This window comes from Medicago sativa, chromosome 2, assembly GCF_051527215.1.
Source record: "Medicago sativa cultivar Bolivia chromosome 2, Bolivia_mono, whole genome shotgun sequence".
In the NCBI taxonomy this organism is placed as follows: Eukaryota; Viridiplantae; Streptophyta; class Magnoliopsida; order Fabales; family Fabaceae; genus Medicago; species Medicago sativa.
Genome location: NC_140750.1, coordinates 51,317,807 through 51,335,647, shown reverse-complemented (window position 1 = coordinate 51,335,647; position 17,841 = coordinate 51,317,807). Strand labels below are relative to the sequence as shown.

General features: G+C 35.5%; 3 protein-coding genes, 1 long non-coding RNA gene and 1 pseudogene across 6 annotated transcripts; 2 read left to right on the top strand and 3 right to left on the bottom strand.

Moving 5' to 3' along the window:
* Positions 1-217: 217 nt before the first annotated feature.
* LOC146948686 (uncharacterized) lies at positions 218-2,149 on the top strand. 2 transcript variants are annotated; one of them, XM_085744884.1, is made up of 2 exons: positions 218-459; positions 923-2,149. In XM_085744884.1, exon 2 carries the CDS (start codon positions 948-950, stop codon positions 1,659-1,661), a length of 714 nt encoding a protein of 237 aa, XP_085601010.1. In that variant the 5' UTR covers positions 218-459; positions 923-947; the 3' UTR covers positions 1,662-2,149. The 2 variants fall into 2 exon arrangements, with proteins under 2 accessions (XP_085601010.1, XP_085601011.1); XM_085744885.1 differs by having other exon boundaries at positions 266-459; positions 580-2,080.
* A 1,687-nt stretch (positions 2,150-3,836) lies between these two features.
* On the bottom strand, positions 3,837-4,469 carry LOC146948685 (uncharacterized). Its single transcript, XR_015026948.1, has 2 exons — positions 3,958-4,469; positions 3,837-3,927 (listed from the first exon to the last, which is right to left on the bottom strand). It is a non-coding gene; the product is annotated as an uncharacterized LOC146948685 (long non-coding RNA).
* A 334-nt stretch (positions 4,470-4,803) lies between these two features.
* On the top strand, positions 4,804-7,593 carry LOC146948684 (protein ASPARTIC PROTEASE IN GUARD CELL 2-like). Its single transcript, XM_085744883.1, has 2 exons — positions 4,804-5,670; positions 6,625-7,593. Exons 1-2 carry the CDS (start codon positions 5,127-5,129, stop codon positions 7,236-7,238), a joined length of 1,158 nt encoding a protein of 385 aa, XP_085601009.1. The 5' UTR covers positions 4,804-5,126; the 3' UTR covers positions 7,239-7,593.
* A 452-nt stretch (positions 7,594-8,045) lies between these two features.
* On the bottom strand, positions 8,046-12,646 carry LOC146948683 (helicase-like transcription factor CHR28; annotated as a pseudogene). The gene is made up of 6 exons (XR_015026947.1): positions 12,572-12,646; positions 11,550-12,456; positions 10,626-10,756; positions 10,186-10,412; positions 8,801-9,384; positions 8,046-8,530 (listed from the first exon to the last, which is right to left on the bottom strand). The product of XR_015026947.1 is annotated as a helicase-like transcription factor CHR28 (transcript).
* A 1,398-nt stretch (positions 12,647-14,044) lies between these two features.
* LOC146948682 (small ribosomal subunit protein eS1-like) lies at positions 14,045-16,988 on the bottom strand. The gene is made up of 6 exons (XM_085744882.1): positions 16,871-16,988; positions 16,674-16,779; positions 15,430-15,567; positions 15,154-15,339; positions 14,730-14,930; positions 14,045-14,326 (listed from the first exon to the last, which is right to left on the bottom strand). The coding sequence occupies exons 1-6, from the start codon at positions 16,927-16,929 to the stop codon at positions 14,231-14,233; spliced, it is 786 nt and encodes a 261-aa protein (XP_085601008.1). The 5' UTR covers positions 16,930-16,988; the 3' UTR covers positions 14,045-14,230.
* Positions 16,989-17,841: the final 853 nt, after the last annotated feature.

Sequence of the window (17,841 nt, the reverse complement as noted above, 5' to 3'; positions counted from 1 at the left end):
ATGAAAAAAAAGAGTAATTTTACCATTAAAAAAATATTGAGATATATCTTGGAGTTAAAAAATAAATAAAAATAACGGAACTTCCCAAAAAGTTTATCACAGCTGATAAAAAGTATACGTAAGAGTTGGTTTACTTTCCGATTTTATCAAATAATGGGACTTTTGGTAAAGGAAAAGAAAAGAAAAGAAATAAAGGAACGTTTTTGACTAATAAAATGGAGCTTTTTGTTTTTTATATACATCGGAAATGTTTTATGTTACCTTTGTACGAATCAAACGAAGGTTTTAACCAAAAACAGAAGAAAGAAAACGCAGTGTGATGATGGAGAATGGAAACGGTTTCTGAAATTCCATTCAGATTTCAAAATCTTTGGATTCTTCATCGCCATCAAAGGTCAAAACCTTCTTCTTCTTCTTCATACAACCGTAAAAACCTCTCCAAATTTCAACTCTAATCTGGTAATTTAATTCCTCACTTTCCGAATCAATTTTTTTTTCTTTTTTGAAAAAAAAAAATCACATTTACAGTATCTTGTTGAAAACATGAATTGTGTGTGTGTGATATTTGGTTTGTTCCAGGGGAATTTCACTCTCAATTTAACTGTGCATTATGCAATTGCAAGGTTGATAATGTAGATCTGCTTGTGCTCTTGTTAATGTTTGCATCATTCAGTTTCGAGAAGTGTTATGAACATACTCTCTAACAAACATAATTTATCTCGAGCCACAAACATAATTTGGTGGGATCCGCAAAATTTAGTGGGACCCATATGAATTTCAACGATTAGAAGAGAGTTTGTTGAGATGTGTCTATTAAAGAGTTTGTTCTTAGCATTTTTGTTCATTTTTTAGTATATATGAATCAAGTTTGTTTTGTTTTTTAGGACATTTAAACATTAGAAATATGTTGTTGATGTCATAGGTTTAAATAGAGAACTGAAGTTGTAATGGAGATTGGTTTGAGTGAAAAGCCTGAGAACCGAATAGAAGAGCGAATGAAACAGATTGAAGCCATTTTCAAAGCTAAACAGAATCAGAAGTGGCAACAGTGTCACAATTCAATTCAGATAACTAATTTTGAAGGAGAACTGTTAACAAAAGCTGATAATGTTCAAGATGACGAAAGCTGGATGAATATGGAAGAGATTGAAGGAGCAACATTGGAATGCGAGAACACACGCAAAAGGAAGACTGCCTGTTTAGTTGCCAATGCGTTGGGGATGGTGACATCCGCGAAAGGCGTTGGGGGCCGTACTAGAAACTTCTTTGATTGTAATATATGTTTTGATACGGCAAATAATCCTGTTTTGACATGCTGTGGTCACTTGTTTTGTTGGGAATGCTTCTATCAATTGGCATATGCTTATTCAAATGCTAAAGAGTGTCCTGTTTGTGAAGGAGAAGTCCTTGACACCGACATCATCCCAGTTTATGGAAATGGAATGATCGATGATATTAGCCGGTTGGAGTTGGAAGAAACTTGTTTGAGAGTTCCTGATCGACCTCATGCACCTAGAGTTGAGAGTACTAAGCAGCGGCGCAGAAGACGCACCGTTGCTTCAACAAACCAGGATTTGTCGTTGTTTGGTAACTTTGGTGGATTAGAAGAGCCAGATCCGATGCAATTCCCGAGTACTTCAACCGATGGAGCTATGTTTTAGTTCTTGATCTTGCCAGGAGACAAAAGAAGCCCCATTATACTTCTCACCATCAATTATCGAGGCTAAATTCCCGGTGTAGTAAGAACTTCATTCTACACAACAATTTGTTAAGGAACTTCAATCATATATGCAGTTACTCATCCATCTGAAGCATTAGAGAACTAAAACCTAATTATGTCGATAGAGATTCGATTTTCACATTGCTGCTACAAATCAATGAGGAAGTCGTACTTAATATATTGCTCTAACTAATTCTGCAACTGCATCTTGTATTTTTCCTTTAACATCTAGATAACCGATAGTAGTATAGTGAGTATTTCATTGGACTTTTCATCTTAATTATGGTAGAGCTGATACTTAACCTTTAACATCTAGATAACTGATATTAGTATAATATACTCTCTGATTATTTCAGTGGACCTTTCATCTTATTCTAGTAGAATTGATATTTTAAGGTGAGTTTGAAATGAATCCTTAAGGATTGTTTACATGATGTGCTTTTATGAAAGGAGAATTGATCATGTAGATAAAATAGAATGCCACCATATATTAGATTTTAGATTTAATACTAGTCTACAATTTATTTGTTGCACAAAACTTTTTGTTTCTGTCTTTCTAGTTTGACTTTAAGGTTTTGTTTGGGAGTTATGAGGAAAAAGCAGAGGAGGGCTTTTGGCAGAAGGAAAACATAGAGAAGGGGATGGAAATAGTTATCAGTAATAATTTTTATTTTATTTTCAAAATATTATAAAGAGATGTAATGAATTTTAAAAATTATTCATAATTCTTATGGTGTCAACTGATCCATATCTATTGAGTTACATGGATTGTTATATTTGCTGCAGGTTAGGGCATGTGCCTCCATTAGCATTCCTTCAAAATATATATGATTTATATATTTTTTTAACTTAAACTTGATTTCATGAGATTCTTGTGGGGGTTTCATTCGAATGGTAGGTTGGTTAAAAGTTCTAAACTGTATATTTTTAAAGCTCTGTTTCCTAAAGCTATTATTCCTCAGGTTGTTTGATTTTTGGCCGATTTCTTTAGTTCGGTGTGTATGTCTAAAGATTTGGCTAAAGTCTTGGCGAACAGATTGAGGTTAATTATTTGATAATGTAATTTACTTTTGTAAATAAACAAATTTTGGGTGACATTGTAATTGCTAATGAAGTGGTGCATTACACAAAGAAGTTGAAAAAAGAGCTTACTCGATTCAAAAACTGATTTTAAAAGAGTTTATTCGATTCAAAACTGATTTAAAAGAAGTTGAATGGGAGTGTTGTTGTGGGATCGTGATTCACTGCTGTCAAGCAAATCATGCAGTCATGCAGTCAGGTTAACATGAGCCACCGGATTGAATTACGGTTCAGATTTAGATTTTTTAATTTTTTAATCTCAACCCCAAACACAGGTAATTAACCATACTCTTCCTTTCTTCTTCCATGCGGTCTCGTCAATTAAACAATTTCCACGGTTTCTAAATCCAGTCAATTGATTTTGTCCTTTATCCATTAAGTTCTGTCCTTTTCCATTGATTTCAATTCATTCCTTATCTCCTTCATGCATTAAGCTCCTTTGTGGCTGTTATTATCCCTCCCTTATTATTTTTTTCACTTTACAACTTTGCAATATCAAAAATAAGTTGTAAGATCCAAATCAATTGATTTCTCTTAGAAATGTTTTCCACCTCTTCATGTCAAAAAGCTTAAAAATCCAATCTGTTTTCATGATATGTTCTTTTTCTTTGGCATAAACAGATTCACAACTAGGACGGAAATGGATGAAAACTGCCATATCTGATTGACAGATGAGAGACGAGGACGAGAACTCGTCGGAGGAAAATGAAGATGGATCGAAAGGAAAGGGGAAGACTTGGTTTTACTGGGTTCTTAATTTCCTGTGTGTGGGGTTTAGATTAAAAAATTAAAAAAACTAAATCTAAACCGTTAATTAAATCCGGCGGTTCACATTAACTTGACTGCGTGACTGCATGATTTGTGATGTCTATGATGAGGTTTCCTGCGTAGTGGAGGAATTTGATTATGGAATGTATTAGTTTAACAACAACTTCTGTGTTAGTCAATGGTAATTTGACTGATGAGTTCAGGGGTGGGTGGGTGTGTGTGTGTGTGTGTGGGGGGGGGGGGGGGGATGATAAATTTTACAAAAGACTCACTAAAGAATGTCGTTTGAACATACAAATCAATCACAAGACAGTTGCACTTGAGGTGCTAGTTAAATGGAGATAGTTTAGTCTTGTAACCTTTTTTTTGAATCGGTTTAGTCTTGTAACCTTAATGTATTGAGTTTGAATCCCCTCTCAAACCCTCAATCCAAACACAAGTGTTTTTATCATTTGGTGAATGTGTATATTCCACTCTACATATTGTTTCTTCTTTTCTGATCACTCTATGAAACTCCTTGCAACTTTAATAAAATACCGTATACAATCAAATACAATGGAATCCATTGTTTTCTTCCCTGCAAAACAGTGTCCCTAATCTCCTTTCTCTTCCCATTAACCAGATCAAATTGGCATGACCATAAAAGTCACAAATGGGTCCCTCCATTTATAGGACACAAATTCTGTTAAACTGTAAAGTAAAACCATGTCATAAGTTGATTACATTATGAGTGATTTGGCTATTGAGCAAGTCAATTGTACACTCTATATCTAAGTAGCCACCAGTTAAAAAAAAGAAAGTAGAAAAGGACAAAACAAGCACAACACAGTTAATCACAACACAAAATCAAAAGTTAAGGAGCATGATATATTTACCTCATCAAATCTCTTAACAAAATTTTATGCACCACCAACTATCTTTCCATGTTGCTGGAAATCACCACCCCTTATAAGGTATAACTCCACACAAAAAAGATGCATGGGCCTTTCCACTCACTCTCTCATGCTTGGATAAAAATCAATTCTAAATACTAAACTACAAAAACAAAAACTCCCCCACATTCAATTATTTCCACAGTATGAAACTTTTTCTCCCTACACAGTCCCAAAACCAAACCAAATAAATCCCTCCACAACACACACGTTCCCAACATAAAACTTATACTTCTCAAGCAGAACATATAAACACCAACATCCAATACTTGTCTCCTATCCTTAAATTTTGCACCAATACAAGCAACCATGGTATTGGTTTTGTTTCTTCTACCATTGCTCTTCTCACTATCACAACTTCCATTCCAACCTCATCACCTTCACATAACCTTTCATACCCTCATTTCCAACGTATCAACGTGAAACAAACCATTGCAGAAACAAAGCTAAATTTGAAGCCTTTTCATGCAACCAAACAACCCCAAGAAAACCAAAAATCCAACACTGAGTCCATGAGTGAAAAATCAGACGCAGTATCAGGAAAACACAAACTGAAGCTGATTCACAGAGATAAAATTCCTACCTTTAACACTTCAGGTGATCATCTCAGCCGTTTCAATGCATGAATGGAGAGAGATTCCAAAAGGGTCACCGCCGTTGGACGGCGAATCACCGGTGGCGTCGGGTACGAAACAGAGGAATTCGGGTCGGGTGTGGTTTCGGGTATGGAGCAAGGAAGTGGAGAGTATATCGTAAGAATAGGAGTTGGAAGTCCACCAAAAAACCAATACGTTGTTATTGATTCGGGTAGTGACATTATTTGGGTCCAGTGTCAACCATGTACCCAATGTTATCACCAATCCGACCCGGTTTTTAACCCGGGGGATTCTTCATCTTATGCTGGTGTGCCTTGCGGTTCCACCGTATGTAGCCGTGTGGAGAATGCATGGTGTCATGAAGGGAGGTGCCGTTATGAGGTTTCTTATGGAGATGGGTCCTATACTAAAGGAACACTTGCCCTTGAGACTGTTACATTGGGAGGAACTGTGATCCGAAACGTGGCTATTGGGTGTCGGCATAGGAACCAGGGTATGTTTGTTGGAGCAGCTGGGTTGTTGGGTCTTGGAAGTGGGCCCATGTCTTTCGTGGGCCAATTGGGTGGTCAGACCGGTGGAAGGTTGCTTTTTTGACATAGAATACTTCCTATTGACACATGGAAATGACCTTTTTGTCCCCAGCAGTTATTAACTACCGTTGATTAAAGCGCCGGTAGTTAACTACCGCTGGACTCTCAGCGGTAGTTAACTACCGCTGGAAAACTGCTTTTGTTTGCTGCCCCACTCTCAGCGGTAGTCAATCAAAATCTTAAATTGAGAGGTGAAGCTTTTTAGATCCGTGTTCCTCTTCTCACCATTTTCACAACCCATTTCTAAAACTGTGATAAGATGAATGCATTTTATTGTGTTTTTTTATGAACTTATTGTGTGTTTTTTCTCCCGGGTTTGCTATAATTTTCATTAATAAAAAGTTTTAATTAATTTAAGAATTATTTTTCTGGTTGTGTTTGATTTGGAGAGATGAGTTTGAAGATGAAGAAATTGGAAATGATATTTTACATTTATGAGTTTTAAAATGGAGTTGAAAAAATTAATTTTTTGGGTTGATGAATTTCTGAAAAATTTGTTGGGATTGTGTTGTGGTGATGATGATTTTGTTGTTGATGAATTTCTGGATTTGTTGTTGTTATTGATAAATTTATGGATTGAAGGATTGTTGTTGATGAAGATGAAGAAGAACATGAGGGGGAAGATGAAGAAGAACACAAAAATGGCCATCACGTTGGATTGAAAAGCAAATAATATTTGAAGGATTGGACTCTGATACAATCCTAGAAGCTGTTTGTTAAATTCATGCAATAAATTGAACCAGAAAAGGAAGAAGAAAAGAAGACAGAGAGAGAATAGAGAGAACATAAAGTGAAAGAAATGAATTGAGCGGTAGTTAACTACCGCTGGGTTCTCAACGGTAGTTAACTGCCGTTGGGTCCTCAACGGTAGTTAACTACCGCTGGGGGTAATTTGGTCATTTCCATGTGTCAATAGGAAGTATTCTATGTCAAAAAAGCAATTTTCCAGACCGGTGGTACATTTAGTTATTGTTTAGTGAGTCGGGCCACTGAATCGTCTGGGTCGCTAGAATTTGGACGTGAATCGGTGCCCGTGGGTGCTTCGTGGGTTTCCCTGATTCATAACCCACGGGCTCCGAGCTTTTATTACATCGGGCTTTCAGGTCTTGGTGTTGGGGGGTTGAGGGTACCTATATCGGAGGATGTTTTTCGGTTAAATGAATTGGGTGAGGGAGGGGTGGTCATAGACACCGGCACTGCCGTGACGAGGTTGCCTACGGCGGCTTACAATGCATTTCGAGATGCATTTATTGCTCAAATGACAAACCTGCCCAAAACATTAGGAGTATCCATTTTTGACACATGTTATGATTTAAACGAGTTTGTGACGGTTCGGGTTCCAACCATATCATTTTATTTCTTAGGTGGGCCTATATTGACCCTTCCAGCAAGGAACTTCTTAATTCCAGTGGATAGTGTGGGAACTTTTTGCTTTGCATTTGCTCCTTCTTCTTCAGGACTTTCCATCATAGGAAATATCCAGCAAGAAGGGATTGAAATTTCAGTGGATGGAGCTAATGGATATGTGGGATTTGGACCCAATATATGTTAAGTAATATGAGTTGGATTTTAGAAGCGCATCGGGGTTAAAGCAGATCTTAAAGCTGATATATGTCAACTGTTATTGTAAGCGTGTGTATATTATCAACGTTCTAAATTTTGTTAGTATTAGTAATGTAATATAATAATCGTACTTTATAGGATATATTGAATAATAATTAAGCCACATATGTGGTCATGAAATATTAATAGTATAATCCTACTTTTGATTAGCTGCTAAAAGAACATGTAAAGTAAATCTTGTGAAAATAGTAGTTTTATTGAGTTTTTGTGCAAAAGTGGTGCACTCTAAGTGTGTACTTAAGCTAAAGGAAAATATTTATATAATGATGGGGTCAAACAAACATTCCTAAGATGACACTCAACTAAACATGGTCAAAAGAATCATAGAAAAGGTTAATTGCTCTGTTGGGCACAAGGGTAATCTTTATATGTTGTAAAGAGTGATGAGGAGGATCACTCTCTATGTACTAATGAAGAGTAGAAATGATTTGGTCTCTCTATGTACTAATGACTGGACATTGCCCTCAACCTTTTCTTTTTCTGTTACTTTTTTCTTTCTTTCACATAAACAGATTCCACTTCCTTCACTCTTCTCTTTCTACTAGTGTGTGAAAGCTGCTACAGAAATTGAATCATTAGGCAAAGGGAGGGAGCCACCACTATTATGAACATGTGAGACCATTGTTTTGTTTGGGGCTATGCACTGCCTTTGTTGGTTGGGACCTCACGTTGGAGTGCAACCGTTTGCTTTTCATCTTTTCGAGAGATGTGAGATTAAGAAAAATCACTGTTGTCCTTTTCTTTTCTTTTTTTCAAGTGGTTGATTATTATCAGGAAACAAAAAATACTTACTTACATGTCACATTCACATGTATGTGCTGATGTGCATTTCAGTATATATGATAATTTGAGCAGTTAAAATGATACTTTGTTTTTTATCGTCATGATCACCTCAATTCCCCCCACTCGCTTCTAAGCCGAATTACCGGGGACTCTAAATTCAATTTTTCTACAAAGTATAATCTCATATTGCCACATGAAATAAAATTAAACTGATAGATGTTAAACCTGTAGAGCCAATATTCTATCTTCAACTGTATCTTTTATGGTGATCCGTGTCACAGTAACAGGACGAGTCTGTCCAATTCTATGAGCTCGATCAATAGCTTGATCTTCAGTAGTTGGATTCCACCAAAGGTCCAAAAGAATAACATGACATGCGGCAACCATATTATTTAAACCAAGGTTTCCTGCTTTTAGTGACATCAGCATAACAGTAATCTGAAAAGAAAAAAATCAAGTGAGTCAGCCAACAAAGAAAATCTAGGTTTACACATTTGAATCACAGTAGATAATCCAATTTCTGGTATTAGTTTAATTATACTGATTAGCAGTGCACTCAGGGTTATTGACGTAATGAAAAAAGCATATTTAATTTCTTGGTGTACTTCAGCTACTAACAAACAGGTTCTTACATCACATTTCTTGGTGTCATTTATAGATTTGAATAAAAAGAAGTTACAGCTTTAACAATATTGGGGATGGCCAAACCTCAGGATCAGTATTGAAATCCTTAACAGCTCTGTCCCTCGCAGTAAGAGTCATCCTGCCATCAAGTCTCCTGTATTTGACGCCAGATTGCTCCATTGATGTCTCGACCAAGTCCAACATGCTAGTCCACTGAGAAAAAATTATAGCCTTTAGTGGTCCTCCAGATGTGCACTCTGAATATTTACTTGTGTGTTTTGTAACCTTGACATCTGAATCAAAATCTTCAATATCGGAATCATCAGAAGGCAGTGAATCTCTATTGCCTTCGGGGGTATTCAGTAAGCCAGGAGTCTTCAATTTACAACTTGACTGCAGAACCTCAAGGACAGCTTTGATTTTAGATGAGCTGTACTCACTGTTCTGTACTAGGGAATAATCAACAAGACTCGATTTGCTAGAACTACTACCACCAAGATCGTCACAGAGGCAACTCCTCAAAGTTGCTTTGGAGAAAACAAGATCTTCCCCAAGTTGTTCTTTACAATGAACTGCAGGGCACATATTATCATCACTTGTCAAATGTTCTGACACGCATTGATAACAGAAGACATGGTCCACGCAGTGAGGCAGCCATTTCCAGTGACCTTTTTTGGGGTTGGTTCTATACGAGGCAATCGAATATGGTCCCCACACATCGAAATAACAGAGATCCTGTTGAAACCATAGTATAAATCAGCCAGAACCCTTAATGACAATGCATAGCTACTGTTTACCACTTGGCAATAACAGGTTAACAGATAAATAAAATTCCAGACATTCAAGTAGAAAATTATAATAAAAACAAGTTCAGTAAGCAATCAACAAATTGATAAAACAGGGCCCTCCTTGAAAATCCTTTATCTTCATTTGAATAAACTTACTTTTTCAAACAACAATTATTAAATCACATCACCTGCTACCTGGTAGTTTTGGATTGTGCTACATGAAATACCCTTGGAATGCATCCCCCCTAAAATATATTCTATAACTACTTTGTGATGATATGGGTTTTATTTTGCCAAAACATACAACTAGAACTCCTTAACTTTGACTTGTTTCCATCATAATACATGACTTTCTAACACTGAAGGTTTTAGGTGTTAAACTTTGCCTGATTTTGTGAACAAAGTGTATTTATAGTGTTCCGAAAAGACTAATAGTGTGACGCTCCTAAAACATGATCAGAGTAAACATATGCTTAGAAACATCTGTTAACAGACTTAATCATATATCAAACCGTCGAGAAGTGTACCTCCTAATATTATCCATTAGACAAATAACATAACATGTACCATAGGAAGAGTAAGACTTGTAAGATGCAATCAAAAGGATCTATACCGGATGTTTTTAGGAGGCACAATTGCAACAAAGGAAACCAATAACGAAATTATCATATCAAAATTAACTCACATTGCAGACACAGCATATAGCGGAAGTTGTTTCCAGACTATTAGACAGATTGACCAGCATCTCCTTTGGAAGCTTTTTTTGCCATTTCAACAGAATCTTTCCCAACAGGATCAGAATTATATTCTTTAACAAGAAGCGGGTGATCACAAGCCTGACGGAGACGTAAAAGTATTAAAAGAATATTTGCGTAGTTTTGATTTACTGTGCCAGCAGCTGCATATGCCTGCAAAGTACAAGCATTTCATTTCAGAACTACAAATTTGTAATATCCATCAGCATAGAAATATCAGATGAACAACAATGTCATATAATTTGCAATTGCCTTGACCCAATATCAAAACGAATTTCTAGACACTAATTTTGACAGGGAAAAACAAACAGTATCATTACATTATGTCCAACCAAGTTAATATAAGCAATATAAAAGGAAATAAACCTTAAATTGAGAACGTGAATCAGCTTCCAACTTCTTGTAGAAGGCCCGCTCCTCATAGGAGAAATCCACCTTCTCCAGACTAATTGTTTTAGGAGGTAAAGTGATTATAGGCTTGCCATCAAGCAAAGTTCCTAGACAAATAAAATAAATTGATATGAAAAAACAGAATAGACAGATAATCACCCCTATACAGTAAATATGACACCAACTTTAAAGAAAATCGGGATCACTCTAACCAGAAACCTTGATGAGTAAAATGTTCGGTCCACTCCCTTAACGAAACAATATTATATTTCTTTATGGTGAAACAATCCCAAATTCATTACATTATACATGATGGCCACAGACTCGTTAAAAAAGAAATCAAGGATGAGTTCATTGAATAGAAGAAATAATTCCATCATTTAAAAACAAGAAAATTTAGTCAAAACAGAAAATTTAATAAATCAACAATGTAACAAAATAAATAAATATGTCTAGCATTCTGATGGGAATTTCATGGAGGGAAGAACAAAGGACATGAAATTAACACCAAATATAATACTTGGTGTCGACACACACCACTACAAAACCCTCGGCTAAACTTATCAAACTAATGGAAGGTGGCTTGCATGGCAAGAATTCTTTCCAGGATCATCAATGACTCGCTTTTCATACTCACTTAAGACTTGACATCATTACAACTGGACGAGGTTGTCCTGTACAAGAATGAATGTGTGCTGATTGGTGGTACCAAAGTTAGAGAAGGAAATGAGAAAAAGAATCAATGAAAAATTATCTAAGTCATGAACTTTAACTAAAGAGGAGATCAGCAAACAATATTGCTATGACACTTAAAACCTAAATCAAGCCAGGAAAACGATAAATTCATACAATCTATCCAATCAAGACTTAGCAGCCAGATTATGAAGAAAAAAAAATCACCTTTTGTACGACGTAGCATTATGGCCCTCAAAACTGCTTGAAGTTTTTTGTAACCTTGAATAGAATTTCTGGATATTGGGACTTTTATTGTATTGTAGAATGATTTATACACAGCATAAGGATCATACTTCAGGAACCTAAAGTAGCTATATAAATCATCGATGGTATTCTGAATAGGCGTGCCAGACAAGCACCACCTTCTTTTTGCCCTAAGGCTGGAGCAAGCTCTGGCCATCTGAGTCCTATGATTCTTTATCGTTTGAGCTTCATCTAGAATAACCCTAAACCAACCTACTTTTGCAAGAGCGCCACCGCAATCGAAAGAAGAGCCATCTAATCCCTTCCTACCTTTTTTACCCTTTTTACTTCCATTATATAGCTTTTTCCTCTTTTTATTGACAGAAAAATCGGAGGATAAGCCAAACTTTTCCCCGTCTTTTTCATCAATATCATCCTCCTCGACTAAAGGTTGTTTGGGAACTTCATTAGTCACAAGAGAGTATGTTGTGAGAACTACATCATATTTTGCAAGTTCAACAGGATCCTTTGTCCTACTGCCCCCATGAAAAATCAAAACAGAAAGCTTTTCATCTCCAACTTTCTCATCAAGCTCTCTGGCCCACTGCTGAAGAACACTTGCAGGGCAGACAACCAGTGTACCAGCAGCTGGCCTTTTCCTACCTGGGGCCTGTGTTGAACTACTCGGTTCAATAATAGGTTTTGCATCATTGGATTCTTCATCATTTTTAAGCTTTTCCTTTTCCACATCAATACTACCATTCTCATCATCATCATCCAAATTCAAGGCTTCAGCTTTATGGTTGCGTGGATCATCTGTTTTCCATTTTATCTGTGATTGCCTTTGCATTAGGATGAGAGCAATCGTTGAAATTGTCTTTCCAAGACCCTGTTTGAACAAGGTTATAAAGTTGAGATAAAAATGTTCACAGTTAAATATCAGTGCTTGTCATTAAAAAATGATGATTCACTTAACCAAAAAAAAATGATGATTCAAAAATAACCTGATCATCAGCCAAAATCCCCCCCAAGCAATGCAAACTCCTGTTTTCCCTCTGAAGCATCCAGGCCAGTGCAATTTTCTGGAAAGGTGATAACAGATAAAATATCCAAAATAATAATAATAAGGGTCTTGTTAACGAGTGCCCCAGGGGCACTCTTTAAGGATCCCAAAAGAAGAAATTATTTTATAAAAAAATCAAACATTTCGATTTCCGATGCACTGATTACACGTTTTTTCATGACAAGTTACCTTTTAAAGGCGTTAATCAGTGCCCCGGGGGCACTCGTTAACATTTCCCTAATAATAATAGTAATAAATAATAAGAGCAGTTATAATAGACAGGCCCCAATACCGTATGGAAATGTAGAATCTTGGACTAAATTGTTAAGTGTTCCTCAAATTGGGAATCTGAAGATGACCAAAGTGCTGATGTATTTTTTCAAGAGGGGGAAATTTAGATTGGCTGTCTATGATCCGGTAAAAGAAGTCTACCTTCCAGAAGTCTACATTGAAACTTTGATATCACCTCTTTCTCAGTGATAAGATGTAGATATTGTGTTATGTGAACTTATGATCTTGTTATTTATTTTATGCTTCTTCTGGTTACCATTGACTCTACGGGTTATTGTTGATTTATGGTGTGTGGAATATACAGATTGATAAATTGCTACGTAATTTCCATTTACTTATTAGTTACGGTTTTGTCATCCAATACTCTTCCTCTGTTGGTCTGCTACTCGTTTCATGTCGGTTTTCATTTCCATGAAAACTTGATTTTTAGCATCAATACTTGCTGTTGCAGGACCATTGTATCTTTCTATTATAGTTTGGGTACGTCAAAATAACAGTGTTAATAAAATATCAAAACAAAACAAAAAAAAAATCAGTTAGAATCCTAAAAATGGTATCTCAGTAGCTCAAATATCATAAGATTCTTATTTGTTTATGAATTTGAATTTGATATTTAATTTAATATATGATCGGATCACATGGCATGCCAATCATCTGGTTTGGCATGATAGTATTTGTTTGGTTACAGTTTGGCATGATAGTATCAATCAATGTATCTAATTTGGACATGTGTGTGGTAGTAATTCCAAACAAATAATAAATTCAGCAATGTTTCTGCTTCTCTGCTATTAACCGTCCACGTTACTGTAAGCTTACATAATTTAAAAAATTCATGATTGAGATCTTATCACAGCTGATGTAGTATATAACAAAAAAGTCCACTTTAGTGTAACTGCTGTGATGTGCAGTTCAAAAATCATTTATCTAAAACATCTTCGGAATAACTTCGCTATTGCCTAGCAGAATAAGAACAATTCTTATTTTGCAATTTGACGGCTATTAAGAATGTAACAAAGCCGAATTTGAACAAACTAATATGATCAATAGAGTTCATGCAAAGAACAAATATGCATGAGGTTAAACGTATATTTTTCAGCAATGAATGGACGCAAAACCAAAAGACTTGGGGTGAGAAACTATTAAATATAAGTATCAATTTTTCAAGTGAGTACTACAAAACCAATAGCATGCATATCTGATTTTCAGAGCTCCAAACAAAATTCAGATATATATTTCGATTCAAACTTAATGTGTCTAATAAACATAAGTAACAGCAAATCTAAATCAAACTTAGAGCATCATCGCCAAATCAAGCTCCAACAATTTCAGTAGGTTCCTCCGTCACCATTTCATCAGCGGGCCTCTCTACCTTTGTGCCAACATCCTCAGAGTAATCTCCATGAACCTACAAGGACCAAATAGAAACAAAATCAAACCAAAGCCACTTTTTAGATGGTTATAAGTGTGCACACGTGACAACTACATACTCATGCTAAAAGAGAACAGAAGGAAAACAAAATTAAAATTTTAAAAGGCAACATGATTAAGTTTGTTTTCACACAAGCATTTATTGGATTAGTAAGTATTTAGTTTTGAACTTGTAATAATCTGAAGGTTGTTTATGGAGAAATCGAATAGAGAGCTTTTGGAAAGTTTGAAGTAATTGGTTATATTAAAGAGTTCATCTCGTCAAGCAAATAACACCAGTGACCAAAGTAACAACCAAAGTTTTTATTCAGGTGATATTATGAAAATAAATATTGGGTGTGAATGAGAACAAACATAAAAAAGTTGTTTCAAAAAAATACCTCCATCAATTTTCCAAGATCAAACTTGGGAGCTTTAAGGATCTTCACTTTTCGGATGAACACATTCTGCAAGGGGTAAATACTAGACGTGGCTTTCTCAATCTCCTTCCCAATCATCTCGGGAATGAATTTGCGGACCAATTCCTTCAAATCACAGGATGATGCTTGGTTGATCATGATCTCAACCATCTTCCTACGGATCTGAACAAATAAAGGTGTAACATTAGTAACTAATAAGAAATATCTTAGAAGAAGACAAAGCATGATCCTAGGTTCAAAACCAGTGATTTCTTCTTTATATATAACAGCATTTCATAAAAGAAAGGTCCTACCTAAAACATGTGTTGGATACCGTGTTGGATACACTAATATATAAATTTAGAAAACTAGTATGATTTGAAAAGAAAAGCGTCAATGTATCTACCTGTCTAATCTGACTAGATTGTGCATAACAGGTCCTCTTCACCTGGTTAGCTCTCCTCTTGGTAAAGCCAATGCAAAACATCCTCAATGTGTAATTATCAGTAGTCTTGACATCCACATGGGCTTCAACAAGAGTTTGCCACTTACGCACCAATGACCTCAGTTTGTCAGTTGTGAAATTCATCCCCTGTAAATAAAAAAAAAATCAAAATCAAATTAAAAAAAAATACCAACAAACAACATTATGACAAATAGATGGTTCGGCAGCTTATCATACCCAGAAATTTGTCAAAAGATTTTTCCCTTGAACATCTTCAGCTCTCAACCTAATCTTCCTGAATGCATGGTCTTCGTCCCCTTGAAGATCAGCCAATGAAACCTCAAACACTCTATGCTTGAGTCCATCTGAAGCAATCTGTCATTCAAAACAACCATTTTCTAAATAAGCATTAAGCGTGCAAAACTCCAATTGATCAAATTTCAGCAACCCCATGAAAGACTAAGACATATTTGTTATTCCTTGTAACCAAAACCAATGGGTTAAATAGCAGCTAGGAAATGAATATATGTTACAATGTAACATTAAAACTTCCATTCTCATGTAAGTGGAAAGAGGACACTCACTCTAATCACGAGAATAAAAATGAAGACATGGGAATGTCATGTCCCCTGGAGTCGATACTTTAGAAAATATTTAAGTTTGAGCCCATCATGATAATGCCAGTTCAGTCTTTTTTCTTGTCTTTTAAATAATGTTGGTCTTGCTTGTGGCAGGGCAGAAGTGGGGTCAAGCTGATAGTTTAAGATATGATTGTTGTTTTATAAGTGTGGACGCATCTCTCCCAGTGCTAGATAGATATTTCGAGCAGAGGGTAGATCACATATCGCTATAGGGTAGCTGAATTTATACAAATCGCTATTGTTCCACGATATGCTTTTTAGTATAAAAATTGTTTTATGGTACACTATTTAGCAAAAAAAAATGTTGTCAAATAGCGGGTAAAGTGGCACCATAGCACTATTGTGTAGCAGAATTTTAACAACCCGCTGTTTTCTGCACTACAAGATTGAGAACACTGACAAAAACACAACACGAACACTATAATGTCACTAAGTATACTCAGTCCAAGGACCTGTTTGGATTGGCATATTTGACCGTATCTACGAACATAAGTAACTAAGTGACGGTTTGAAAGAGCTTAACGAAAAAGCTTATGACATATCCATGAGATGTTTTTTCAGCTTATTTCCATAATAGCCTATAGGAAAAACTTTTAGCTTATGTGAAAACAATTTGACTTTATTCTATCTTTAGTTATAAAAATAGTTTATACATAAACACTTATATAACAACACTTAAATATAAAAGCTCTTAATTAAGCTATCTAAACAATCAGGGAGGGTCCAGATAGATATTCAATGAAAGTAAGATAGGATCATATAAATTCGTACAATAACCTAACAATGTACAAATCAAACCAAATTACAAAAAACAAAAAACATGACAGAGGAAAACAATACCTTGGTACCCTGAGTACGAGACACGAGGGTCTTGCCGACATTCTTCACCTGGAAAACTGAAGGAGCCTTAATATCATACCAATCCTTCTTGGCAAATGGATCAGCACTGCAAGTTCATAGAAACCATTATAGAAAATGCAAGGAAAATTGTAAAAAATGAAAATTTGAATGGATTTTGAAAAAGGGTTGGTACTAACGCTTTCTTCTTGCCACCTTTCTTCCCCTTAGAGATCCGCTTGTTCTTACCAACGGCCATGGTTTCACTGTTTGCAGAGTGCGGCTCAGAGTTCTCACAGCAACAATGGGAAAGAAACTTCCAACAATGGCACCGTTTTAGGGTTTTATGATACCAATGTTACGTGGGCTTGGGCTTTTCGTCTTTATGGACCTTTTTGTAAAGCCCTGATAGGTGTTGCTCATTAGGCCCCTTGAATTACTCACATGCCCCTCAAACTTCCATTGTTGTTCTCACATTGCCCCTTCCAAAACTCAAGAAACCAGCATTTTCAGTTGGAAGAATTACAAGGATAATTAATTATGTTGATGAAAGTACCCATGAGTATTGTTTGGAGTTCATCAACTAATACTTATGATTTAACATTCTAATGTTGTAATGTCTTAATGTCGGGAGATGCAAGCAGTTGTTGACTCTCGTACACAGCTCTTGTTTCTCAGTAACACAATGGGAAAAATCGATTATAAAGGGAGTATTTACAATTTAAATTATTAAATTATCCATTAAATAAACTCAATTGAGTTTTTTTATATAACTCAATTGAATTTTGAGTATATGCAATATATAGTGATAAAAAAAGATGTAAATATATGTCTTTACACGGGACTCGTATTTATCGATTATCAATAAATTAAAATTAGTGTTCAAAAATATTTTAACGGATTTTTGCATATAACAAATGATTTTGTTGTACTAAATTGGTTATATGATTTTATTTTATAACGTTACTATTTTTTTTTTAAAAGAGCTCGGTGCAAATATTTTAACAAGTTTTTAAAGTTATTGACCTATTATAATATTATAAATTTGTCGCTACATAATTAATTAAAATTAATAGCAAATGATAAAAATGAAAAATTATTATAATATAATAATTGTATAGCATAGCTAAATATTATATATGTCCTCACTGATGCATGTTTCACAACACAA